General features: G+C 48.0%; 1 protein-coding gene across 1 annotated transcript in view; it reads right to left on the reverse strand.

Annotated features, from left to right (window-relative positions):
- TTLL11 (tubulin tyrosine ligase like 11) overlaps positions 1–26,541 on the reverse strand; it is a 225,994-nt gene that overhangs the window by 119,596 nt on the left and 79,857 nt on the right. The window contains exons 4-6 of the mRNA XM_021691507.2: positions 15,799–16,374; positions 4,171–4,266; positions 3,277–3,392 (exon numbers count right to left, since the gene is read on the reverse strand). Coding sequence (XP_021547182.2) covers positions 3,277–3,392; positions 4,171–4,266; positions 15,799–16,374 — 788 coding nt within the window. The remainder of the gene's footprint in view (positions 1–3,276; positions 3,393–4,170; positions 4,267–15,798; positions 16,375–26,541) is intronic.

Consider the following 26,541-nt stretch of genomic DNA (forward strand, 5'->3'; position numbering starts at 1 on the left):
CTCCAAAAAAACCCTACTATGTAAATCAGAGTCACTAGATATTATAAAATGTATCATAGTTCAAAAGAGTTCTCGTATGACAGCTATTTTATTCCTTCAGGGGCCAAAGCTATTTTCTCCTAATCCACAAAGAAATATGCCCGGGCCAGTGACATCTTGCTACTTGGAAACAGAATGTTCCATTGGCAACCAGCTCCAATGTCAATTCTAGTCCACAGTGACCCAGCAGCTTCAGTTTTAGGATGTCACTGGTTTTCAACTCAAAATTCTGCTTTAAGTATACCAGAAAAGATATGATAGCTAAGCTTTAATTTTGTTTCCTCATACTCTAGTAGAGACTTTTATTGTTGAGTAGTGAACTAAGCATTTAAGTGGCTACTATTTATCGATAGGTTTCCTGTTTCATTTAAATGCCATTTCATAGAAAAGGACACCAAGGCTCACACAGCTCCACAACATCCCTGAGGTCAGAATTTGAATCTGGTGTCTTTGAGCGAGGCTCCAGCTTGCCAAGATAGGTACCAACAGTCACAATTTCTTGTTCCCCTGGAAGGCATGGGGACTGCTTTCAGTCCCACCAGGAAACTGAACCCAGCCCATAAGCCCCCGAGGTGTGTGAAGATGCTTCACACATGGACACAATCCCCCTCCATACCTTCCCGAGGAAGTTCAGAGGCATGAAGAGGTCAGGACATCTATCTACCATTTTTCTTCAATCTATATGGGGATAGTGAAGACTCACCTCACTGGTCTTGCTGACAATCTGTACTCAAGAAGGAATTAATGAGGGACACTTCAGACTCTCTTTTGCTAAAGAGTTGTAGCGAAAGGCTAGGGTTTCATTTGTTTTTAAAGCTTTAGGTCAGATCCTATTTAAACACAAAACACTCTGGTTTCTAAAGCTACCTCCCAACCCAGAAGTCTATGTGATGTTGTTTTCTGCAGCTGGAATGACATGGCCTCAGCTTTGGATACATATGATTCAGCACTACAATACTGGGCATTTTCTGTGGGCCTAAATACATTGCTTTTTCAAGTGATTCTGAAACATTTCTACACAGAGGAGTTGAGGATAATTTTAGCCTTTTTATCTGCATGATACAGTTACCAAAATGGTAATAATAATTCTTTACATATAAATGCACTTTACAGATTACAAAGTACTTTCGTAGACAATCATTGTTGGGAGTTTTTTAAGGTGAAATTTAGGAAAATTATCAGTAAATGACATTTGGCTACTAATATGCACCCTTATAGGTAAGAAAAGGGGGAGCTAGAAGGGTTTTATATTAGAATCGAGGTCAGGTTCTAGAAGTTTTAACTGTTCCTGGTTATCAATAAAAAAAAAAAAAAGCCCATGCTTCAGTTAAAACCAGCTTCTGCTACTTATGATTGGTAAGTTGTAAATGTCTTTCCCATTCTTCCTGTGGTCCTGTGCCCCCTCGCTATTCAGTTTTAGATCTACAGCTCACAGAGATGATCCAGAATGCCAGGTGTAGGTAAAGCAAAACACCTAAACCAAGAAAAAGAAAGCTAATCATGTTCCGGTACCATTTAGCGTGAAAATACAGTGATCCTCTTCTATCTCTTCCTATTTTTGGTGGCCACACAACGGCCTTCGAATTTGTTCCCACCAACACAACTGGAGCGCTCATGTGTCAAGGTCATCTTTAAAGATCTGTACTAGCTTGCCACACTGACATGGACAGCCCCCCAAGCCCCCCCAGAGTGCCGTACAGTCAGTCTCTCGAGACCTCATCTCTATCAGGGAGATCAGTAACCCTCGGAGAGTAGATTTTCAAGGAATGAGTTTTATTGCCATGAACCTGACCAAACTGCCCTCCGTCTGCTGCCTCCCCTTAGGGCTGGCGGAAGAAAGCCGTTGCGTGCCCGGACGAGTGGTCGCGCTCCCAGTTGCCGTGGCGTGTGAGCCACACCGAGCATGCGGGGGACCTGATGGGACGCCACTTTGCAGCTCTAATCGGTGGGAGCCACGCCTGGCAGGACTGGCCCGACGGGCTGCAGGTGAACGTTCTCAGCCAAGTCTTGCCAGCAGCCGCACTCTGTGCCTCACGCGGTGAAGAACGCTCCGGAGGGGCGCTCAAGCGAGCAGCCACCGTCCAGCCGGACTCAGAATAAGACAAACACTCCTACAGAGTGACACTTCCTGCCAGGCAGCGGCACTCAACTCGGCTGCTCGGTAGGATCCCCTAGGGAACCTGGAAGACTTATGTGGCCAGGCCTCCAGTTCAGGCTAATTAAAATCAGTGTCTCTAGAAGTGGGGGCCCTCATACTGGTGTTTATGATGGTTCTAGTGCGCAAGCCAGGGAGAAGCACCACTGCAGAATATTCTAACAGTATCTCTGGCGTGAGCCCAGTTCGTGAGGTGGAGGACCTGCAGAACACCCCTTGCTCAGGAAGGGGAAGCCAGTGTTCCCTGCAGTCTTGGACCGTGCTGACAAGGAGGGCTTTATTTGTCTGCGAGCGTTTAGGTCAATCTGATTTGCCGGGGGTACGAAGAGTGCTATTTGAAATGCCTGTCTTTGATTTTTCTGCCTCAAACAAGCATAACGATATTTACTTAACCCATACTTTGTGAGAGCTAGGAATTTGACAAAAACAAAACAAACAAAATACCCAAATGAGATGCCGCTCATTTCAGGGGTGATTCCATGGAGGGAGGGGCAGGGCACCCACTCCCACCAGCATCCCGGCCAGGGTAACCTGCCCCGGGGTGGGTGGGACAGAGAGAATTATACTGCTGTAAAGATGATAGAACTTCTGGAATTTCCTTGAATTGGCTCTGCGAACGTTGAAACAAAAAGCTTATAATGCAAGAGTATAAGCATCACGAAGAAGGTAAAAAGGAAATGATCTTTATCACATCCAAGTGGCCTGTGGTCCTCTCCTTGGCTTTGTTTTGCTCTCTCCCTAGGCTTGAGCATTTCCAAGAGAAGCACTATGTCACCAATAGTGGGTGAGAGGAGATCCCATCTCGGGGGGTGGGGCGGAGTGGGTTTGTGGAAGAGACTCCCTAGATTCAAGTAACAATCAGCTAAAAATTCATCAGCTGAATCCCAAACGTCGGATTCATATATACATCCATCTCCTGATTTTAAGTCACTATATTTGGAGGCTGATATCCATAAATGAAAATATGATGGATTAGCTGGTTTAATATGTTCATCTCACAATGTTACGATGTCCTAAGAACCAAATGGCTAAGACATGGGGAGCAGAGTTGATAGAAATGAATGATATAAAAAAATACTTACTGGTTCTCTCTTTTGTTCTTGAGTGGGTCCATGAGGCGCAGCGTGTCTCTGATCACGGCCACCTTCACTTCCTCATCGACAAGGCTGGGGACATTTTCAAACACCCCTGGAGAAAGCTTGAATGGGTAGGATTCTGTGTTTCAGTGGAGGGAGTGACTTGGTACCAAGCGACTATCAGCACCAGCTCATTGGCTGTACTGTTAGTTAGGTTTTGCTTATATGAATCTATAGAAGAGAATTTTTAAAGGCTCCTTCATGCTATTTGTACAATGGCAATTTCCTTTAACAAATCGACAAAAGACATAAAGAGGAAATACATACATAAAGAGCACTATGTTAATCTAATCATCAAAATCATACATGCTTGTAGAAAATTTGGAAATATAGAAGGGGCTAAGAAAATTAAAAGAATCTACATAGTCCCCCAAAAACCCAATATTAGTATTTGGTGTATTTCCTTCCAGTCTTTTTTATGTGTGTGTGTTTTTTTTTAAGGGGGGAGGAAAAATATAACCACTGTTAAATGTACTATTTATCTTAGTGATTCAAGTATGTCGACATGGCTAAATCATATTCATAGCATTTCAATTAGCTCATCTCCTGAGGCTAACTAATTAGTTCATGTCAAAACTGATGGAAAGGCTCAGCTGTTCCTATATCCGCAGACCTTAAAAATTGGAAGAATGGCATGCTGGGAAGTTACCATGGGTCGGATAGGTCTTATATTTATAGACTCTGCTCAGAGCTCAACCAAACTGAAATTATTTAGACTTGGGCAGAAGTTTGCTGTGCCAATTTGAGAATGTTGAATCTTGTTTAGCCAAGTGAGCAACATGAGAGTGACCACATGCAGCAGTTGGGCAATTTATTCAAGGAGATATTCAAAGTACTTACTTCTTGCTCATGTTCGATTCTCATGCTGGGATTCGCATTTACTTCAAGTAGGATAGGCTTCAGGTTTTTCATTAGAAGAATGTCAAAGCCTAAAATCTGGGTGGGATAAACATAATTCAGGATTACTCCCTCTAGCTACAATTTCTTTTCAGGAATCGAGTATGGTATTAGGGTCATTAAGGTGACGATAAATCCAAACCTGACCCCCACCCTGGGCCTTGACCCTGGCTTCTCCTGTCCACAGCGCCTCTTCCTCGGGGTGTACTTCTTAGGCCAAATGGACAGCGGAACATTTTATAGGAACCTTGATAATGGGACGAGTTCTCATGGCGCATTTCAGCATTATCAGTGACCTCTTTTTTCCTTAACAGGTTTTTTATTATGTTAAGGATCAGCTGTGGTCCATCAATTTCTCCCCCTCCATCTGCTCTTCTCTATTAAGCTGCTTCTTAGCTAGATCTCTGAAAACCCAAGGCTACTTTTCTTAAGCTCAGGTGTACATCGGTATCACTGAAGGGGCCCTAACCACCACCCCTCCCCCAACCCACACCTGGAAGTCAGAATCTGTCAGAGGGGAACACAGGCAAGTGAATTTTGAAAACCAAGGTCCCTGCCCCTCCCTCTCCGGTGATTCTGATAGACCTTCTTAGCTAAGGAGAAGGGAATATTTATTAGGCACCATTTACTATACAATGCACCGATTATTCATAATCTCATTTAATCCTCATGACAGTGTATTTGAAGGAGGGATCTGCTCTCGATTTTACAAAAGGAGAAACTGAGTCTCAGGCCAGTGGATTTCCCCAAAGACTGGCCCCTCACCATTTGTGGGATCCAGCGCAAGACAGAAACATGGGTCCCCTTGTTCAAAAAGTATTGACAATTTCACGATGGTGACAACAGAGCATTAAAACAGGCACCAAGCCCTTCTGGGTGTGGAGCACTGTGTCACTGCCTTGGCTCACACCCCAGGCTAACTCCAACACCATTTGTCCTTGACGCCTGCCCTTCCGTCCAGAGTGCTGCTTCAGGGGAAGCTTTGTCTTCTGGCCTCTTTCAGTTCCTCACAAGCCCTAGGATGGGGTGAGCCACCCTGGCATCTCATTCCCTCTGCCTGAAACAACCCTTCCCCTACATGACTCCTCCTGATCCTTGAGATCCCAGGTTCTAATTAGATTCACACTCGAACCATGAGGACGTCAGATTCTCGGGGGGGACTCTCATTAACTCTATAGGAGGTGAGAAGGTAGAAAGCTTCTAACAGAATTGATACAGTCCCAAAGTTTCAAAAAAATAAGATGGAGAATAACAGAGAGAGAAAGAAAAAGCGACAGCTGTGTCCCCATCTCTGTGGACACCAGAAGAAAAGATGGGGGGAAATCCATTTACTTGTCTATATAGAATGTGCATTAGTTAGATGATAATTATGAAACTGTAGTTTCATCCTTATTAATGAAACCAGAGCCTGAATGACCATTTTCGGGGGTAACTCAAGATGAGGTTATTCTTCAGTGAAAGGCAGTAAGGATGAGGAGTTGGAAAAAGAAAAAAATAGAGTCATCCTGACTCTATTTTTCTTTCCCTGGTCACGAAAAGAAAGGAATGGAAATTTGGTAGAAAATGTTACATGCGTTACAGATGCGCTGAATAATATATGACAAGTGGCTGTGAGTGATGAGCCCTTTAAGAGACTCTGGTGACATCATCAGTCTAACTTCAGACCTGGGCTGAGGCAAGTGGTGTTGATGAGGCTACAGAGAGCAGCGGGCTATGCGGCCCACGTTTGTCATCCTTAGTCATCAACTGCTTTTTGCTCCATCTCAGAAGCTTGGACTCACTCTTTCTCAGCCTGGTGGACGCTTTCAGTTCAATGCACAGTGGTTTCATGAAAATAAAGCTACAGGAAAGCCAGAGAAGGCAAAATCTCACCAGCCGTATTGACCTGCCCCCACCAATGGTGTGGTATTTTCCAGAACCTAAACTTTGGTGCATGTAACTGAATATGTAGGATCTTGTACAGAAATGGTTTGGAGTCAGAAAGACTTGGCTCCAATCCTACTTCCATCTCTCGCTCTAGGTGTGGTGCTTAGCCTCGCTGAGCTTCATATACCTCATCTGAAAGATGAGAGTCACAATAGCTGATTTGCAGGGTTAGCTGCTAATGGAAGCAAAGAGTACCTAGGGTTATGCTCATCATATAGGAGGTACCCAATATAGGCTAGCTCCCTTTGCAGGTTCCTATTGATCCTACCACTGAGAAATGGCATGAAATGGCTTTAGAGTCCAGAGGAGCTCATTTCAAATCCTAGTTCTGCCTTTAACTTGTGTAACTATAGGCAAGTTACTCAGCAGCTCTAAGCCCCAGTTTCCTCATCTGTAAAATGGGAATAAGACTAGTACTGACCTTAGTTCATTCATTCAAAAAATATTTATTGAATGCTTTCCTATATCCCAGGAATTATTCTAGCTTCTAGAAATACAGCAGTGGACTAGACAAGCTCCCTGTCCTCTTGGAGCTTACAGTCTAGTAGAGGGGGACAGGACAAATAAAGATAATGCGATGTAAAATATTTTGCACAGTGCCTGAAACACAGTAAGCATTTGATGAAGGTCAGCTTTATTATATTTTTTCACAAGTTCAAGGAAATACAATTTTTTGTCTTTTCAAAAGTTCAATGAAATATGTAGCACCAAGGGATCTCAACAAACAGAATAACAGGTCTGAGAGGAGCTTAGAGTTGATCTTGTCATGAAACTCTGGCATGTTAGAGCTGGCAAAAAATCAGGAATTTATTTGGTCCAGTGTTTTTCAAAATGGGCTTCTTTTCTGGGGAAGCACTGGGGAGGCCAGATCAAATTACTTTTACCTATTTCATATACTGGGTTCCCCAGAGGAAAAAAAAGCTTTATATTTTTTTGAAAAACTATTAATCTAGTCTAACAATCCCTTTATGCAGATCACAAACCTGCAGCTTAGAGAGGGGAAAACCTCTCCCCAGTTTGATGGCACAGCAGGAATTGTCAAAAGGGGGGAGAGATGGGAGGGGGAGAACTTTTCAATCACATGATACTCTGCCCCATACAAGTACTTGAGTCAGCAATTATGTGTTGCACACCTCCTGCTCCAGAGGCATTCTGGGGATTCCAAGTTATCTGTCCTTCGGCCCTTCTAGAAGCTTCCAAAACAAGTTGGGAAGAAAACGGCCCTGGGCCATTACTCGTAAACTCATGCCAAGGCTCCAAGCTACCTTCCAATGAGAGGAGATTCTCTCTTGAGCCCTAGAACTACACATCCATCTGCATCCATAGTAATCCCAACTGGGAGGTTGGGTCCTCAAATTTAGCATATCCAAACACACTATCACAATCCAAACTCACTAGCCTCTAAAATGGTCTCAATGATCCCCACCTCCTGGTAGTCACGTGCTTATGTAATTCCCTCCCCTTGCATGTGAGCTGCACCTAGTGACTTGTTCCTAAAAACAGCAGAGGACAGAAATGATGGGATGTCACTTCCAATATTAGATTATAAAAAGACTGTGGCTTCCATCCTGGAATACCTTCTCCTGCTCTCTTGTTCACACACTCTGAGGGAAGCCAGCTGCTATGTTGTGGACTGCCCTCTGGAGGTCCAGGCGACAAGGAACTGATGATGTCTCCAGCCAACAGCCAGGGGGGCCTGAGGCCTATCCTCAGGCTCCTTCCCCAGTGGGGCCTTGAGGTGACTATAGTCCTGGCCATCATGTTGATTGCAGCCTTGTGAGAGACTGAACAAGAGGGAGTCCCCTAAGCCTCGGTTCCTGATCCACACAAACTGAGAGATAATAAATGTTTGTAAGTTTAAGCTGCTAAGTTTTGGGGAAATTTGTTACACCGCAATAGATCATTAATACACCATCTTTCTCTAAAATCGACTTTGTCTCCTGTATTCCTTATCCACCCAGTTACATAAGTCAAAACTCTCTCCTTCATCTTTCATGTCTAGCTGCTCACCAACTCCTGCTCAATGTATCTCTTGTACATCCTATCTCCTAAAGAGCTTTCCAGAACTGGCCCATCCTCACTGCTCCTAGCCTCCATTGGGTCTGCACCAGCTTTCACCTGGACTAATTTAATAGCCTCCCTATTTGTTTCTTGCTCTCCAACTCACCCCTCTAGTTCATCTGGCACAAGGGGCTGCCAGAGTAATTTTTCTAAAATGTAGAGTATTAGCATTCCTCTGCCTAACATCCCTGCCTGAAGAATGAAGCCCCAGTTCCACGACATGTCCTACAAATTCCTCTTTGACTTGACATTGATCTCACACTCCAGCTTTATTTGCTCCCCCTGCACATCTTGGGCTGTAACTGTGCTAAACTATTAATAGTTCGAGAATGCTTTACTGCTCTCTGCCTTTATACTCTTCTGCCTGGAAGACAACTTTATTGATGAAATATTTATTGAGCACCTACTAAATAACTAGGTACTGTTCTGGGCACTGGGGATAAAGCAGTGAACAAGATAAATGATGTTTTAATATCCTGCCTTCTTGGAGCTTACATTCTAGTGAAGAGAGAGATCACAGTAAGTTAATAATTAAGGCCACAAAGAGTGTGATATGGTGGATGGCGGGGAGGGTTGGTGGTTTAGAACGATGACCAGGGAAGGCCTTGCCATCCCATTGTCTTCTGGCTTCCACAGTTTCTGATGAGAATACCTTTTTCATTATTCTTTGCTCTTCTGAACATAATGTATCTTTTCTCTTTAGCTGCTTTTAAGATTTTTTTTTTTTTATCATCACTGGTTTTCCACAATTTGATTATGATAAGCTTTGGTGTGTGTGTGTGTGTATGTGTGTGTGTGTGTCCTCCTTGGAGTTTCTTAGGCTTCTGGGATTGCAGATTTCTAGTTTTTATCAAATTTGGAAACTTGGAGCCATTTCTGCAAATATCTTTCTGTATTTTCCTTGTCTCTTCTACTTAGGGAGCTGCAATTACACATATGTTAAAATACTGGATTTTGTACCATAGATCAGTGAGGGTCTGTTCACTTATTTTTCCTGTCATTTTCTCTTCTCTCTGTTTCATTTTGGATAGGTTCTATTGCTATGTCTTCAAGTTCACTGATCATTTCTCCTGCAGTGTCTAATCTGCTAATCTCATTCAGTGAAATTTTCATCTCAGATTTTGTATTTTCTTCTCTAGAAGTTCCATTTGGTTCTTTTAATAGCTTCCATCTCTCTTCATTAAGCTCATATTTTCCTTTAAAATCTTGTGCATAAAAAAAAAATTAAAAAAAAAATAAAATCTTGTGCATAGTTATAATAGCTGTTTTAACATCTTTTTCCTACTAGTTTCATCACTTCTGATAATTCTCAGTCTGTATTGATCTCCCCCCTTAGTATGGGTTACCTTACCTGCTCTGTGGAATGTCTGGATGCTGGATGCTGGACATTGTGAATGTTATAATGCTGAGTGTCTGGATTTTGTTTTCTTTTAAAAGGGGGGTAGGCTTTTCTGGCAGTTAAGTTATTTGCAGATTAATTTGATACCTCCAAGGCCTACTGTTTAAGCTCCACTCAGTTGGGTCTAGAGTAACTTTCATTCCAGGGAAGATTCAGTCCATTAAGGCATAACTTCTCTGGAACCTCCACTGAATGCTCCCAGTGACCACCAAGGACTATCCACACTGGCTACTCAGAGCATGAACATCTCTCCCTGCTCTGTGTGAGCCTGGGAGTTGTTCAGATTATCAGTTCACCGGTCTCTCTTTGCCCAACTGTATGGACCAACACTCACACCGGGATGGCCTAACACTCAGCAATGACACAGGGATCTCTGCAGGCTCTGGAGCTCTTTTCCAGCTCAGCTCCCTCCGTTTCAGAATTCTGCACACAGAATTTCAGCCGCCTCAGCTTTCCCAAACTTTGATCTCCATCTCTGCAGCTCATTGAGGTCACAGCTCTTGGGTTCCCCTTCCCTGTGTCCATGTCCTGGAGTTGTGGCAACCATAGGATTCAACCTTGGTTCCACTCCCCACTTCCTCAGGGATCACAGTGCTGAGCTGCCTGTTGTCCAAAATCGGAAAACCACTTATTTCATATATTTTGTCTAGTATTCTAGTTGTTTTCAGCAGGACTTCTAGTCCAGATTTGTTATTCCATCATGACCAGAAGCAAAAGTCCCAGGAGGTGATGCATGAATCAGGACTGATTGAAGTGAGTTGATAAGTCATTTGAAGAGCTAAGGAAGAGCATTCCAGGCAGAGGGAACAGCAAGAACCCAGGTCACTTTCCAACAACCGCAAAGGGTGAGCAAGAGGGAGAATGGTAGGAGATGAGGTCAGATAGGAAGACGAGGAACTGATCATGTAGCATCTTTTAGGCCATGGTAAGGAGCCAGGATTTTAAGTGCAATGAGAAAGCCATTGGAGAGTTTGCACAAGGGAAGTAATTGGATCTGACATGTTCTAAAAGAATCACTTTGGCTACAGTGAGAAAAATAGGCCATCAGCAGCAAGGGTGGGAAATGGGGCATCAATTAGGAGGCTATTGCGGTGGTACAAATGCAAGGTGATGGCTGCCTAGACTTGGACGGTAGCAGCGGAGCTGGTTAGGATGTATTTTAAAGTCTATTTGCAAGACTGGCTTATGTAGCAGACCCAGGAAGGAGGCAAAAAGAAGAAAGAATGGCTCAGGTTTTCACTTTGCATAACTGATAGAACGCTGTGCATTTACTGAAATAGGAAAACAATGGCAAACTAGGTGTGGGAGGGAAATCAAGAGTTTGATTTTGGACATGTTGAGCGTGAGAGTCCCACTAGATATCTGAATAGAAAATGGAAGGAGGCAGCTGGATATACTAGCCACGGGGCTAAGTGAGAACACTGAGGGAGTGATTGTAGATAAGGGAACTTTCCAAGCACTGAGTGCTGGGAATCTCCAGCACTGAAGGTTCAGAAGGAGGGGCACAGAAGCGGCAGCCAGGAAGGGGGCAGGGAAAGCAGACCATGATGGAGGTCCCTCACCCCTTTCTGCTTGGCAAATTCTGCTTCATCCCTGAAGCTCTGGCTAAAACAGCTCCTCCTCTGGGAAGCCCTCCCTGACTGGGTCAGGCAAAGTTAATTACTCCCTTCTCTGTGCTCTTGCAGCACCCTGTAGAGGCCCTTCTCCATCATTTAGGACAAGCAGTTGTGATCCCCAGGTGCCAGTCTTCCCCATAATCTGCGCCCCTCTTGGGGCAGGGACCGTGCCTTACCCATGGCCACCTGCCCCACAGCTAGCTCGGGGCTTGTCTCAGTGCGTGCCCAGGGAATATCCCTAAGGAAGAAAAAAGCTTATGTATCAGAAGTGGTCAAGGAAGGCTTTACAGAGAAGGAGGGATTTAAGCAGCACCTTGGTGGAAGCACTGAATTCCAAAAAACAGTGAGACTAGAGAGCGAGCCTGCCAGGCCAAGACAGAGGAGGACAAATGGGCAGGCTCGGGAAAGCACAAACTGTGTCTAAGACACAGGAGCTGCTGTGTGTGGCAGGACAGATAAGGAAACGGAAGCGAAGAAAGGTTAACTGGCAAGCTCACCAGCTCGCGTGGCTGGAAGGAGCTGGTATTAGCTCAAACCCAGGGCCTCTGAGAGCGAAACCCAAGCCCTCGCGTGGCCACAAAGCTGCTTCTTCATCTCCTTCCCAGGGGGCGTCTGGGGCTAAAGGGGAGCAGGAGATCAAAAGAACAAAGAAGAAAGAGAAGCACTTTAGGCTTCAGGAAAGGTGTCTCCTCCAGACATCTAAGGGAAAGGATCAGGAGCCAAGGAGAGAATGAGACACAGCGCTAAAGGAAGATAGAGACGGAGCAACAGAACTGGGAAAGAATGTTCTTGAAAGCTGAGCTGGGAAACCTTTCCTTTGCGTGTGTTTTTCTGCCACATGAATCATCTACCCCCACATGGACCTGACTGCCGAAGCCAGGGTCACACCGCTGCCCTTCTTGAGGGCCGTGAGGACGTGTCGTGGGGGGCTGGCTGCACGATGGGGTTGGGGGGGGGGACGTTCCTAGGCAACAGATTACAGGAAAGCTGCCCACAGCCTGAGCCGCGCCAGCAGCTGCTCCAGGCCACCACAATTTCCCAAGCAGTTATTGTGGCTATGATTGGAAAGGGGTCACAATCACATGTTTGAGATAAACGTAATGTCGCTGGCTGGAGTTTATGTCCCGGAATGCAGCAACGTGGGCCCGGCCCAGGCTACAGGCGAAGGGGGCTCCACGACAAAGAAATCATTTCTTGTACGTGCACAGAACGTTATAGTTTGCCTCTTCATCTCACGTGTGACGGACAACGGCCCTGGGAGGAGGCTGAGGAAACAGGCACAGAGAAGTTAAGTGACTTAGGTAAGGTCACACAGCAACTCCATAGCAGAACCATACCATTTCCTTCAATCTTCGGGTTTCAAGTTACTTCGGGTATCTGAGACCCAAACTAACAAGTGTTTTACCAAGTGATGAGGATAAAGAAAGTAAGAGAGGACTCCAAGGGGAAAAAACCTAGTATTTTGTCGATCACCGTGAATCTGAAATGTATGGTAAACCCAATTTCAAACATCTAACACTTTACTCCTCGTCGAAGCTTTGTACCTACAGTGTCTCATGCTGCTCCTAAGAAGGCAGCTGGGGAAGTAAGTGTGGGTGATTCCCAGGGAAAGAAACAGAGGCCCAGGGTAGTGAAGGACTTTGCCCAAGATCACACAGCTGCGAAGGGGAAGAGCTCCTCCTTGGAGCGTTGCTTCCAGTCCGGTGCTCATCCCCTGTCCCCAGGCCTGGAAGCAGTTAGTGTGGTCAAGCAAAGGAAAACAGACACGGGCCTGCGGTTCCATCTGCTAGACGTCATCTGTCCAAACCAGTGGCTCCCTTCCTGTCTGCCCTCCAGTTCCCCACAGCTTGCACCCCTGGTTCCACCCCAGTGGCTGCCCATGCAGCCTGTCCGCAGCAAGACAAGCAGCAAAGCCGCCACCCTGGCACTACCCCCTGCGCCCTCACCGTGCCAGGGCTCCGTGGCTTGGCTGTGCATGCCGGGCCCGCATGACTCTCCTGGAATAGCCGTCACCGTCAAACAGATGCAGCCACACGGTCCCCTGGGATGACCCCTGGATGTCTCCACGTTGCAACGGTCTCCTTTGCCCTAACCTTTTGATGGCTTGGGATCGGACTTGTTTTCTCTGGTCCTATCTCTAAGTTCTCCCCACTTACCCTTTCTAATGCCGTAAGCTACCTACCTGATGGCTGAGCTGGACAGACATCCTACCTGGGAACCAGAGTCTGGGGTCCAAGGGCCTAAGGACGGATCTCTAGATCTAGACCCATCCATCAGAGTCGCTGCCCCCCTGCCTCTCCCCTCCCTTCTTTGTTCCATCGGCCTGTTGCTTTCCTGCCACAGTCTTGGATGGAGGACAAGAAACAACCCAAACAAATCGTGTGTGTTGATATTGGCCTAGATAGCAGTGCAAATGAAATGGGTCCCAACAACCCACCTCAACATGTGGTGGAAAAGAATGTTGAAAAAGACCATATACTTTATAGTAGCGTTTTTATAAAGCTCAAAACCAAGCAAAACAAAACAATATATATTGTTAGGGATACATTCGTGCATAAGAAAAGTATTTTTTAAGGCAGGGGGAATGATAAACATAAAATTCCAGACACTGTGACCCTGGGAGTGGGTAGGAAAGTGGGATGGGGATAAGCACGGTAGCTAGCAAGCGAGCTTGGGTAGGGAGGTGGCGTTTGGGATGACCATTTTGTTATTCTGCTCCAAAGCTTACAGGCGTGTTCTGTGTGTTCTTTTTATACATTCACCTGCCACAAAGTAATTTGGAAGATGAGATGGAGAGGGTCCCAGAGGTACTCCTTCTTACCATCTGCTCCCCACTCTGAGTATCTGGTGGCAGGAACCCGGGTGTCTACTGAGTGCCCGGACTCCAGCCTCACCCTGCTTCACAGCTCTACTCTCGTTCCCTCCCCTTCCTCCCGCGCTCTGGCTCGGGCCACCACGCTGTGGCCCCAGCCCCCTCACTCCCATGAAGATCATCCTCGATGATCACGAAGCACAGTGGACAATTTCAGTTCTGGTCTCGTGTGACAGCTCAGTGGCATTTGCCACTGCTGATCCCTGCCTGCTCCTTCTCCAAGCACGTCTTCCTTGGCACTCAAGGTACTTCCTCTCCTGATATCCCTTCTACGTCTCAAGCCCCTTCTTGTTGGCCTGTGCTGGTCCCTCCCCCACCCCCCACCCCACCTGTCCCTTGCCTAAACAGTGGTGCCCACAGGAGTCTTCTGAGGCCCTGCCTCCCCTGCAGCCTCACACGGCTTCCGTCATTGTCTGAACGCTGGTGAGTTCTCAGCCGGGCCCCAGCATCTCGCTCCTGAACTCCAGGCCCAAATGTCCAATTGTCCACTCAAACTCTCCACTTGGAGGTCACATAGGCTCTTCAAGGGCATGTCCAAGTCCAACTCCTGACCTTCCCCACACAAGCCTGGTCCCCTTCCTGTGGCTTCTATTCATCCACCAAGTGCCTAAGCCACGAGAGTCAGTCTCGGTTCCCCCCTGTCCCTCACCGCCACTGCCTCACCAACCCCTTCAACCCCAGCAGTCACCAGCCCAGCCCGTCCACCTCCTAAATGGCTCTCAGATCTATTCTCTCCACCCGCACCGAGATCTTCCCGATCCAAGTGAACATCAGCTCTTGCTTGTATGAAAGCCATCGGTTCACTAGTCACCTCCCTGCTCCCAGCCTTGCCCAATCCACTCTCTACCCTGCAGCTGGTTTGTTCTTTGTAACGTGCAAACCTGAGCCCACCATTCCCCTGTGCACATCCTCTGGGGGCCCCCACAGCCCTCAGCCTTCCGTGATCCGGCCGCGACCTACCTCTCCCGCCTCCTCTTCCCTCATCTCCCTCCAAGCTCTGCCTCAAACCCCACCCTCCAACCACACCGAACCTCTTTCAATTCCTCGAACTGCATGACTCCCCCTTCCCCCTAGGGCTGCGAACATGTCCCCCAGAACACTGTCTCCCCAGCCCTATCCAGAATCTCCGACTTCGTCCAATTGCCACTCCTTCCCAGACCACCCTCACTCCCAGCCAGAAAATGTCAGACAGTCCCACAATGTCACAGTGCCCAGTCCATTTCTTCCTCTACTCTAGCCCTTGTGACACTTTATACGAGGTGCTTTCTAAACCATTTGTCTCCCATATTAGTAAACTCCATGCCTCGGCCGGAGGAGACCTGACCAACTGTCTACGCAGTACCTGGGACAGTGCCTGGGCCCTACGAAGCAGGTGGTACAAAATGCTGGAAGGAAGGATGAATAAATAAATGGCAAGCACTGTGCTTGTGTTATTTCATTTAATTCTTACAAGAATCCTTTCAGGGAGGTACTCTTCGTCTCATTTTACAGGTGAGAAAAGGGAAGCAACTTGCCTCTATTCACACAGCTAGCAAATGTAAAGTTGGACCCAGGTTTAACCCCCAAGGCCACACCCGCAACCCCCTCTGCCCACCTCTGGCCGCCCCACCCCCACCTTTCATCCCACAGGAAGCCAGGGAGCCTTCCACAGGCCCCGTGAGGTTTTGGGAACTCAGGCTGGGACTGGCAATGGTTACCTGGAAGCACGTGGGCCCCGGCCTCCCCGCGGGGATGTCCGACTGGTAGAAAACTTTGAGCTCTGGAGTCAGGGCAATGACAGTCTTAATCACCAGGGAGATGATATCAGACCAGACCTTCTTGATGTCAACACCTTTGGAAGACAACCTACAAAGGATGCTAGAGAAAGTCCTTTTGCTGCCCGTGCTAGCGCTGTCCGAATGGACAAAGTTACCACTGTGGATGTTCAGGGAATAGTTGGTTAAGTGCATAAAGATGTGGTGCAGATTTTTGGGGTTGGGCTCCTGATATGGCTCTGTACAAAATCTAGAGAGTCCATCTTTGGCTATATAAATCTCTAAGGGGTCTAAGGACTTGAGTAAGACATACAGACGAATGTCAAACTTGAGCTTGTCAATCAGAAGAGGTTTGCAGATGTACTCCTGGACCACCGCTGGTCGGCTCTGAAGGGTCCCTGCCAGGCGGATGTCACTGGGGTCTTTAATGAGGTAGATGCCATCGCCCTGACAACCACTGTCAGGCTTCACAATAAAAGTGGGCTTCCAGGAGGGGTCGCCATCTTTCACCATTCGAACCTGGTGGGGAAAAAAGAATGGTTAGCCTTACATTCTTTTCCTCTGCAGCCCCAAGACAGAGCAGGACCTCAGCCAATGTTTGGTGAAGGAGTGACAAAGTGAGCCCTGCCTGTGGGAGTCTTCACAGGACTAAGAACTGTCGTGACCTAAGAACTGTCCTTAGTCTTGTCCTCCAGGAAGGGGACCGGGAATGTGGCGGATCTTCGGTCCCAGGAGCTAGGTCCAAATCCCAGGTGTTTGTCGGAGATCTAACACCGGGCAAGTCATTTAACTCATGATGATATGATAATGGTGAGGAGGAGGAGGAAGAGAAGGAGGAGGATAATGGCCTAGCACCATTTTTAAAGAAGATTTTATTTATTTATTTGACAAAGAAAGAGAGAGCATGAGCAGAGGGGAGGGGCGGGGGCAGGGGGAGAGGGACAAGCAGACTCGCCACGGAGCGGGGCGCCCAATCCTTGATGGAGATTCCAATCCCAGTTCTGCCTCTCAGCTAGCTGACAAGTTACTTCATCCGTAAGAAATAGGAATGGCTGGGCTTCACGGCTGCCTTTCACGGGTCAGGCTCTGCGTGCTTGGGCCTTTGCATTCCTGATCTCACTTAATCCTCAGAACAATCTTACTCCTGTTGTGCAGATGAGGACATCACCGAGAACTTAAGTGACTTACCCAGGTCACACAGGAGCAGCAGGGCCAGGATGGGGCTCAGGCAGTGGGACTGCAGTGCCCATGCTCTGACCATCTCTGCTCCTTGTGTTGTGAAAGAGAATCATATTCTCTGTGAGGGTCAGAGTAGGTGGACGGTGCCGTGTGGACTATCTGGCACATCACAGGCACTCATGAATGGGTCTGGGCCGGGGCGCCCGGGGGGCTCAGTCGGTTACGTGGCTCCTGGGATCGAGCCCCGCATCGGGCTCCCTGCTCAGCAGGACCGTCTGCTTCTCCCTCTCCCTCTGCTCTTACCCCTGCTTGTACTCACTCTACCTCTCAAATAAATAAATAAATCTTTAAAAAAATAAAAATGGGGATCTACAACCCTACCCTCACTGGATCACTGTAAGGAGGAGATAAACTGAAATGTGCCAAGGGCCGAGTGTAAGACCAAACGCGGAGCTAGTGCGGGGAAACGTTCATGTTATCATTTGTATCTCCCGTTCGGTTCCTCTAGCAGACCGGGCCCATCCTCCTTCGGTCTGTTGAGATCTTTTTGAAACTAGATTCTGCCATCCATAATATCTGCTGTCTTTCCAGCTCCAGTTCAGCAGCACATTCACATAATTATCTGGGGCACTTGACCAGTCCAGACACTCAGTCTGGATCTGCAGGTCTGCTGTATGATTCATGCACACCCAATTCCCCTGGACACTCATCAGATCCTCTGTGCGGCCACGGAGAGTGCACAGACTTGGACTTGGAGGGGGCGGGGGAGCTGGAGGAAGCCTGGAGGCGGATGGGAAAGAGGGAACCAGTCTCTCTGCAGCTCCTGCCGGGCCGTGCAAGACTCGCAAGCAGGCCTTCCGTTCTGGGCTCTATAACTCAGAGCCATGCCCGGGTGGTGGGGGGGCAAGGAGGTGGCGTGCCGCCCAACCCCCCCCCCCCCTCCCCGGACTCGCCCCGGCCCTCCACCTTTGCTGCAGCAGCTCAGCCCATGACATCTGCACTCTGGGTTTTACTTATCTCTCTGGCCAGCCTATATTTCTAAGTGAAGGTTTTGCCAATTCCTTGGGCACTATCGGTTACTCCGGGCTTGTAAAAGATCTTTAACAATGGAGAAACACTTAAAACCTTAATAATGGTCCACATCAATTGTTTCCCCTTGTCAGCAGGATTCAGGAATGGAAGTTCACAAGAGATCAATGCAAGCCTCCCAGGGCCCTCCCTTGAGCCTTTCGTGCAACTGTGACCTTGACGTTTATGTAGTTATTTAATATGCATCCAAAGCATTCCTATATTTGGCTCTTCACAGTAAATATAAGCATGCTGGAGAAATGGCAGTTATGGATCAAGAAGTGAAAAATGTGAAGTTTGCACTGATGGGTAATTTTTCCCTCTGGAAAGCTTTTACTATGCTGAAGATACTAACAGTTCAATATATTATGGGGAGCAATATTTTCTCCTTTGAATTCAGTGTATATGCCTTAAATAAATTAAACTACATGGTCAATAGTCTCTGTCATTCATTGCATTACTGAATATTTCTTCTGCTCTTTGCCAAGGTAGGACCATACAAATCATGATTATTAATACTAATGGGATCATCGAAATTTTAGAACCAGGAGGATCCTCGGAGATCAAGGCCGCCCAGTCCTCCCGTAATTCAAACTGAGAAGATGAGGCTCCGAAAGGTGACGTGACTTGCCTTGGGTCCCCGGGCTGGCTGGTGGGATGGTTCGGATGAGAACTAAGGACATCCGACCCTACTGCAGGTTCTCTATGCCCATCTACCTCTCCTAAGATAAAACTAAAGGCCTCTTTTTCCTGAATACTATAGGGAAGATTTTCTCAGTATGGCAGACAATGTTGGTGTCTGAGTTCTGGGTGCACACGAAGGAGTCTGGCCCCTGAGCATGGCCTTCTCGGAGCTGTAACCGCAGATGCTGAGTTTGCCAGGGCCTCCCCAGTTCCAGAAGCTTCTGCCCGGGCTCCTGGCTTGTTATAATATAGGTACAATCTATGGGAGAGCCTCAGAGCTTTGGGTTCCCTTGGCCACCAGATCCTTCAGTGGCTTCTATTTTTAAAAGGGAAAGAGATTTTCCAGAATTCACATTCACCTCTCCTCTGAGGTTTTACTCGAGTGACCCTTTCCCCCCAGTTATTAAAGTTAAGGACTAATGCACTAGTTCTTAGCAAGAACACATGGGCTAGGATAAAAATATAGTCTATCTAACTAGGCCCCAGCCCCAGAAATTCTGATTTAATAGATCTGGGAGGAGACCCGGGCATGTGTACTTTGGAAAAAGCATGCGGGGTGATTCTGATGTTCACTCCGCTTGAGAATCACTGAACTAATGTGAATTGAATAAAAATACAATCAGGGACCAACGTATCAAATGAAGTTTTATGCACTAATGTTAGCCTGAATAGGAGGAAGACCTGCACGTAGGCTGTAGCTGCTGGTATCTCCAGTTTTACCCAAAGCCGCTGTTGGACGTGAAATCCATTATCTTGTAACTATGCACGGATGGCTGAAAGATATGCAAAGAGGATGTGGTGGCCTGATCGATTGGCACGCATCTGGCCTTTTGAAAAATTTATGTGTCTTTTACTGCCCCCTAGTGGATATTTAAGAAATGTGACTGGGAAAGACGCCCCATTCCAAATTCCAACTCTTAGCAGTAATCCGCTCTACCATGATGGTCTTAAAGAAGCACCGCTACGAAGAGCTCCCTCTGTAGACTGTTAAGGTAAAGTAAGATCATACTTTGAATGAACTCCTCTCCTGACAAGGCCAGGGTTGGCCAAGGTCACATTCAGTGTTCATGCTCTCTGTTCCTTAAATACATTTCAAGTGTTCTCCCTACTACACAGATGGGACTATCTGTTAAAATTCTCTCTTAGTATGTATAAAACCTAAAATTATGGGCAGCATGAATATGAAATCCTGCAAATATATACCACAAAAACATCTGTGACTTTTCTATTCTTCACTGTGCTTTTTTGTATTTTCCCAGCTTTCCGTTAGGGAAAAAAAAAAAAAAGATGAGTAGCCATGGTCAGCAGCAAGTGTCTCTAAATGTATGTAAGGAATACTTCTCGGTGAATAGATACTTGTACATCCACGTTCGGAGCAGCATGCCTCACAATAGCCAAAAGGTGGGAGCAGCCTGAGTGTCCATCACCAGAAGAGTGGATAAACAAAATGTGCTATCCACAGACAACAGAAGACTATTCAGCCGTACAAAGGAAGGACACCTGCCACAGTGGGTGAACCTGGAGGACATTATGCTAAGCGAAAGAAACTGTCACACAAAAGGAAAAAACTGAATGGTCGCACTTATAGGAAGTACCTAGAGGAGTCAGAATTCACAGAGACAGAAAGTAGAGGGGTTACCAGAGACTGAGAGAGGGAGAAATAGAGAGTTGGCGTGTGAGGGGCACAGAGCATCAGCCTGGGGAGATGGAAAAAGATGGTGGCAGTGGTTACACAGCAGTGTGAACGCATTTGATCCCCTCAACCGTACACTTAAAAATGGTGACGACTGCAAGTTTTATGTTATGCGTATTTTACCACAGTTTTTTTAAGTTTTTAAAAATGTTCAATAGAATGAAGAAACTAAATAGCTTTCGGTGAGTTAGAAAGAAAACTGAAGTTAAAAAAAAAAAAAAAGAAAACAGAGAAGGTGGATTCTAGCCCCAGTTTAGTCAGGTAATTTCTGACTGTGTGACCTTGGGAAAGTCCCCTATCCTCTCCTGGGCTTTGTTGTACTCACCTATAAAATAAAGAGGGTATGCTAAGGTCCCCGGCTTCTGCCAACTAACAGGGTCTGAACAGTGATTTATCTTGACATCACCACAGTTGAAGGCTGTGTTACAAACACGCAAGTGACATTAATCAGCGGAGAGCTCACGCTGGGCTGCTGAGATGAGTGCGTCGGGAGGGTCTACAAGAGCGGGAGATCTGGACTGGAGATTTATGATGCACTTGAGGAAGTCGGCTGGGCAGCTGGGGGAAGCGAGCTAAAATACTTTGAGAGAGAAATTCAGCAATTGGAATACTAAGCCACAAAACATGATTAGCAATGAGGGGCAGCTAAGAGGACAGTTTCTGAGGAAACACGGTGTCTGCAATCCCTGGGAGGTCAAAGCCAGTTAGAGCGGTCCTCTGTCACTCAGGTGGACTGGCATCCAATCTCAGCAACCGAGACCCCTGGTGTTGCAGGCACGGGTAAAACAAAGCCTCTGGAAGACAAGCCGATGTCACAAAGCGCGTGTATGCAGGGACCAGCCCCTTCCAGCCTCCGCGGACTGAGCCTCGCACCCAGGGCAAATCCCTGCCCCTGGCGCTCCGGGTGATCTCTGAGTCAGCTGAGGAGGAGGCAGTCCGCAGTTAGGCCACCGAGGGCCAGGCGGGAAAGGGGCAGAGTGGGAAGGAGACAGGTGCCACCAAGCGGAAGAACGGGGCACGTATGGTGCTGCCGCAGCGGAGTTTTTATAAAAGCGGGAGAGAGCGGGATATATCGGGGCAAGTGCAAACAGCTCCAATGGCTGGAGAACAGAGGGTGGGGAAGTGGCGAGTGCACTGGAAATCTCACCAGTGAGATCTGCCAGGGCCAGATAACAAGCAGCTTCGCGCACACACACCCCTAGGCACTCATACATGTATCATCTCATTTAACCTCCACAACCCTACCCCTACTTTACAGCTAAGGAAACGGGGGCCCAGAGATGTTAATTAACTTGCCAAAGGTCACACAGCCACTGGGATGGGGAGCTAGGATTTAAGCACAGTCAGATTCCAGAGCCCCTGGGGATAGTGAATGAGGGAAGGACGTGAGGCAGGGGATGGAAGAAGATCATGGCTGGGTATGAGGTGGGGCCTGACAGGGAAGGGCCCTGAATATCATTTTAGGGAGATTGGACAATGTCCTGAAGCGACAGGGAGTCACTGCAGGGCTTTAGAAGGAAACAGCTTAAGGGCGCCTGGGTGGCTCAGTTGGTTAAGCAACTGCCTTCGGCTCAGGTCATGATCCTGGAGTCCCGGGATCGAGTCCCGCATCGGGCTCCCTGCTCAGCAGGGAGTCTGCTTCTCCCTCTCCCGCTCCCCCCTCTTGTGCTCTCTCTCTCAAATAAATAAATAAAGTCATAGAAGGAAGCAGCTTAATTAGACGTGTACTTAGAAATATCCCTCTGTCTGCTGCACAGAAAATGGCCCAGGGTCGGGGGGAGAGGCTGGGGGCAGAGAGGACGAGCTTAAACTGAGGCTGGGGGTGGGGTGAGGGGGAAGGAGGCAGGTTTGAGAATGTTTGGGAGGTGAAATCCACAGAACTGGGTGACGAGGTGAGGGGGGGGGGCGTAGGACAGCTTCCAGATATCTAGGTGAGGGTGGTTATATTCACAGGGAAGGACAGAGGAGGGAGAGAGATCTCGGGGAGGCCAGGGGGAGACGGGGGGGGGGGTGGGCTAGACAGAGGAGGCTAAAGGGCACACAACTGGAGAGGCTCTGCGGCCCCTGGAAATGTGCAGCTGGAGCTCGGGAGAGACATCTGGGGCCATCAGGCCCCCACACGATGGCCATAGCTTCCACGATAGGCCTGGTTCCATAGGGACAGTAGAGGCAGAGAGAAGAGCCCGCCTGGGGACGAGAGGCTGGAAGAGCGGAGGAGAGCACAAAATGCCTTCGATTTGTACTTGGCCCGCAGGCAACTGGTCAATTTTCAACCAGGGGGTGGCAGGCCACCATACCGTTCGCACTCATGGGGAGGATGGTTTGGAAGAAAAGAGACCAGACCTAGGAAGATTCGGGGCTGTCAAAGTCTTGAAGGTCTGGGCTGGGCTGGGGAAGTAAGGCTGAGGTGGGTTCGGGGGCACCCAGGGACTGCAGCAATGTGGGGCACAGCTTACAGACTTAGGGGGTGCAGGAAGGGGAGCGGGGCTGGGGTGGGAAGGGGGAGATGGGGAGCTCACTCCGTTGACCACTGCTGAGCCACGAAGCCAACATAAGACTTCATCACCTCATTCCTCAAGCCCTTTCCTGTTCATCGGAACCAGACCGCGCTGTCCACTATCTCATACAAAGGGCTCATTTTGACCTTCACAGTGACTTTTGAAGTATTAGCAAAAGTAAGAACTGCTGTGTGGCAGGGGTGAGACTCAAGACTCTGATTTTAAACTCAGACGTGGAATCTTAAACTGGAGGAAGGGGATCCGAATAAGCCTCTCAGGCCGGTGGTTGGCAGGGGGACCGTGGGCCCCGTGGCCGGAGCAGCACCTGCCACTGCCTGGGCACACGGCTCGCCACTCCCTCGCTTGAAGAGTTCCAGTCGTGAAAACTTTAGTGGCAAAGCCAAAAAAGCTAAATACAAAAACCCCCATTCGTTTTGTCACTGATGAGTATCCTGGGTTTACTTGAGCAGTTTAGAAGAAATACCAGGAATTAGTCCCAAGGAGTGGTAGCTGGCCGCTCATGTGCAAATCCCTGGCATGGCTTCAGAGGCCCTCCTTCTTTGGCAGGCTGGCCCTAGCCTCTGCCAGAGCCACAGCCTCAGCTCCTCCCCCTGCCTCCCCTCCGCCCCGCTTTCTCGCCACTACCCCTTGACAGTGCTTCCCACCCGCCCCCACGCACCCCTGCCCCCTCTTTGCCCGCAGAGCTACCACTCGGCCTCCCAGGCCCAGCTCAGAGGTGCCCTCTGAGAATCCTCTCCTGGCTTACAACCCTCCGGGCAGAGCGGCCACGGCTTTCTACACCTTGCCACAGCACATCTCTAGCACGGAATAACTAACTACTCATGTGTCTTTAAGTTGATAGCCATCTTGCATTGTAGTGACGTAAGTACCGCTCATTATGAAAGCTAAGAACGTGGACATGACAGCCAACAGCCTGTGGGGCTTACAAAGCCCAGCACCGCTGCCACTTACTAGCTAGGTAACCCTCAACAATTTCCATACCTCTCTGGGCCTCAGTTTGCTCATCTGCAAAATGGGAATAATAGCACTGCTCTGCCATAGGGTTGTTGTGAGGATTGCAACAGGTAAAAAATGTAAAGTGCCAGAGCAAACATATGGTGGGCTATTATTATTTATTGTTCTGTCTCTCTCACTTGACCACGTGTTTGTTGAGGATAAAGACCATGCCTTATTTTAGTCACTATTCCCAGTATGTAGTGAGGTGGATGCTCAATAAATATTTTACAAAATACTATTAAGAAGCTTGATTACTATGGCATTTATGAACTGCAGGAACATTACCTAACAGATATGTAGCTGACAGACTGCCAGATAAACCGACTTCTCCTGTAGAAACAAAATTATTTTAACAAGTAAGAAAAGTTACCTCGGAACTACCATTTGTGAAACACACATTCTGTGCTATGAGCTTTGCAGTCATGATCTACTGAATCCTCACAACAATCCTGCAGGGAAGCAGAGGCTCAGAGAGGTGGAGTCCCAGGGCCAAAGTCACATAGCTAACGAGCAGTAAAGTGACTTGAACCCAAGTTGATCAGATTCAAAAAGTCTGTGATCTTTCCATGACAACTACATTCTTTGGGAAAACTCAAAGCAGTCAACATGCAGGGACTTTTGTTTAACAGGCACAGTAAGGAAGGAGATAGATGGAGGAGGACAAAGTTATAGCCACACGGGGCAGGACTCATCTTGCGGTATGAGAAGCGTGATTCCATTCAGCCACAGAGCCCGGCCAGGCCCAGGAAAGAATTCCCTCTCTCTCTCTCTCTCTCTCACACACACTTTGTAAACAGAGAAACTGCAGACTTGCTCAAGGCCACACAACTAGTCGCAGAACCAGACCCAAAGCGCAAAATCCCCAGATTTCTAACCCAAAGTTCCTTCCACTATAATTGATTCAGTCATCGGAAGAGGTCTTTCAGAAGAGAACCTGGAAATAAGTTCTCTCTCCTCGTTCTGAATAATAACATAACATTTGTTTGGTCTTATCATACATTTGGATATTTTCAGAGCGATCGCCGTATTCAGTCTTCAAGCCTCCATTCCAGGGAGACAGAGGAAGGGGAGGCCCAGAGAGAACGGAGCCCGCGGCCGCCCAGCTGAAGGGGTTCTCAAAGCACGTGGGAGGTGGACACAGCACCACACACGCTCCAGGAAGTGGGTGCTGATGGTCATGAAGCCTGAGAGGAGCCTCTCCACGGAACTCCCCCCAGTCCCCTCTTGTCAATGCAATTTAATGGATCCCACTCTTAGTGAGCAGCAACTTTATGTAGGCCATAATCTATCCATCATTAGTGAGCAATCAAAAAGCCACTCTAGAACACACCTGGGATTATAAAACTTGCTTCATAGGAAAGCACCGGTCATGTTGTGAGACTGTCCATTTTCCTCTCAGGTCTCCCCCTCAACACCGGGAGAGAGGACGTGAGGACAGCTAGCTCACCAGCCAGGCCACTCAACAGAGCCTGGCCTCCCCGCCCTCCCCCCGTCTCTCCCAAGTTCCCTGACCAGGCTCTGACCAGGCTTGCTGGGCCTGAGCACAGGGGGGCCCCGGGCTACAACTCCGTGTATCTGAGTGTCTGTGGGGAGCAGCAGAGCAGAGGACATGAGCTTTGGAGCCAAACAGACCCGGGTTCAAACCTCAGCTTGGCCACTTCCAAGCTGAGCCTCGGCCAAGCTGCTTAACCTGTGTGTATTCAGTATCCCCACCTAGAAGACAGGAAGAACATCGCCTCGTTCCTGTGGCTGCTGTGAGAATTAAATTTCTATTTAACACAGGATTATTTTTTACAGTACTACTTTTGGTTTCATTTACTTTATTATTATTATTTTTTTATTTTTATTTTTTTTTAAAGATTTTATTTATTTGAGAGAGAGAGAGTGAGAGAGAGAGAGCATGAGAGGAGGTAGGGTCAGAGGGAGAAGCAGACTCCCCACTGAGCAGGGAGACTGATGCGGGACTCGATCCCGGGACTCCAGGATCATGACCCGAGCCGAAGGCAGTCGCTTAACCGACTGAGCCACCCAGGTGCCCCTACTTTATTTTTTATTATTCTGTCCCGGTCTCCTGATCGTCCTCCAGATTCCCTACTGTGGCTCCTCCCTGACCTACTTGGCTGGAATCTGAACACCGACTCCGCTGTCCTATGCACAGTCCCCAGGGACTGGGCCTGTCTCCTGACCCTCAGCTGCTCCCCGCTCCCCTCCCACAGCGGCCTCACATTCACCCCAGCCGAGTCCAGCCCACAGCCTCGTGGGATTCCCTGGCCCCACAGGCCTCACTCTCCTACCTCCCTTCCCCAGTCTCCTCCTGGGACCCCAGAAGACATCACAGCTGATCCCACCTGGAACACAACACCTGGTTACTAAGCTCCCCTTCCAGCTAAACTCATTTTTCAATACTGAGGGGTTCCTGCTAATGAACTGGCTAAGTAATCTTTAGCTCACCTCCAAATGTCTATGACCACATTATAATCAAAAGCACTTCAGATCACCAGCCCTAGCTTTTCCTTCTTCCCAACACCACGGTCCTTATATCTCTTG

This window comes from Neomonachus schauinslandi, chromosome 13, assembly GCF_002201575.2.
Source record: "Neomonachus schauinslandi chromosome 13, ASM220157v2, whole genome shotgun sequence".
NCBI classification, from domain to species: Eukaryota; Metazoa; Chordata; class Mammalia; order Carnivora; family Phocidae; genus Neomonachus; species Neomonachus schauinslandi.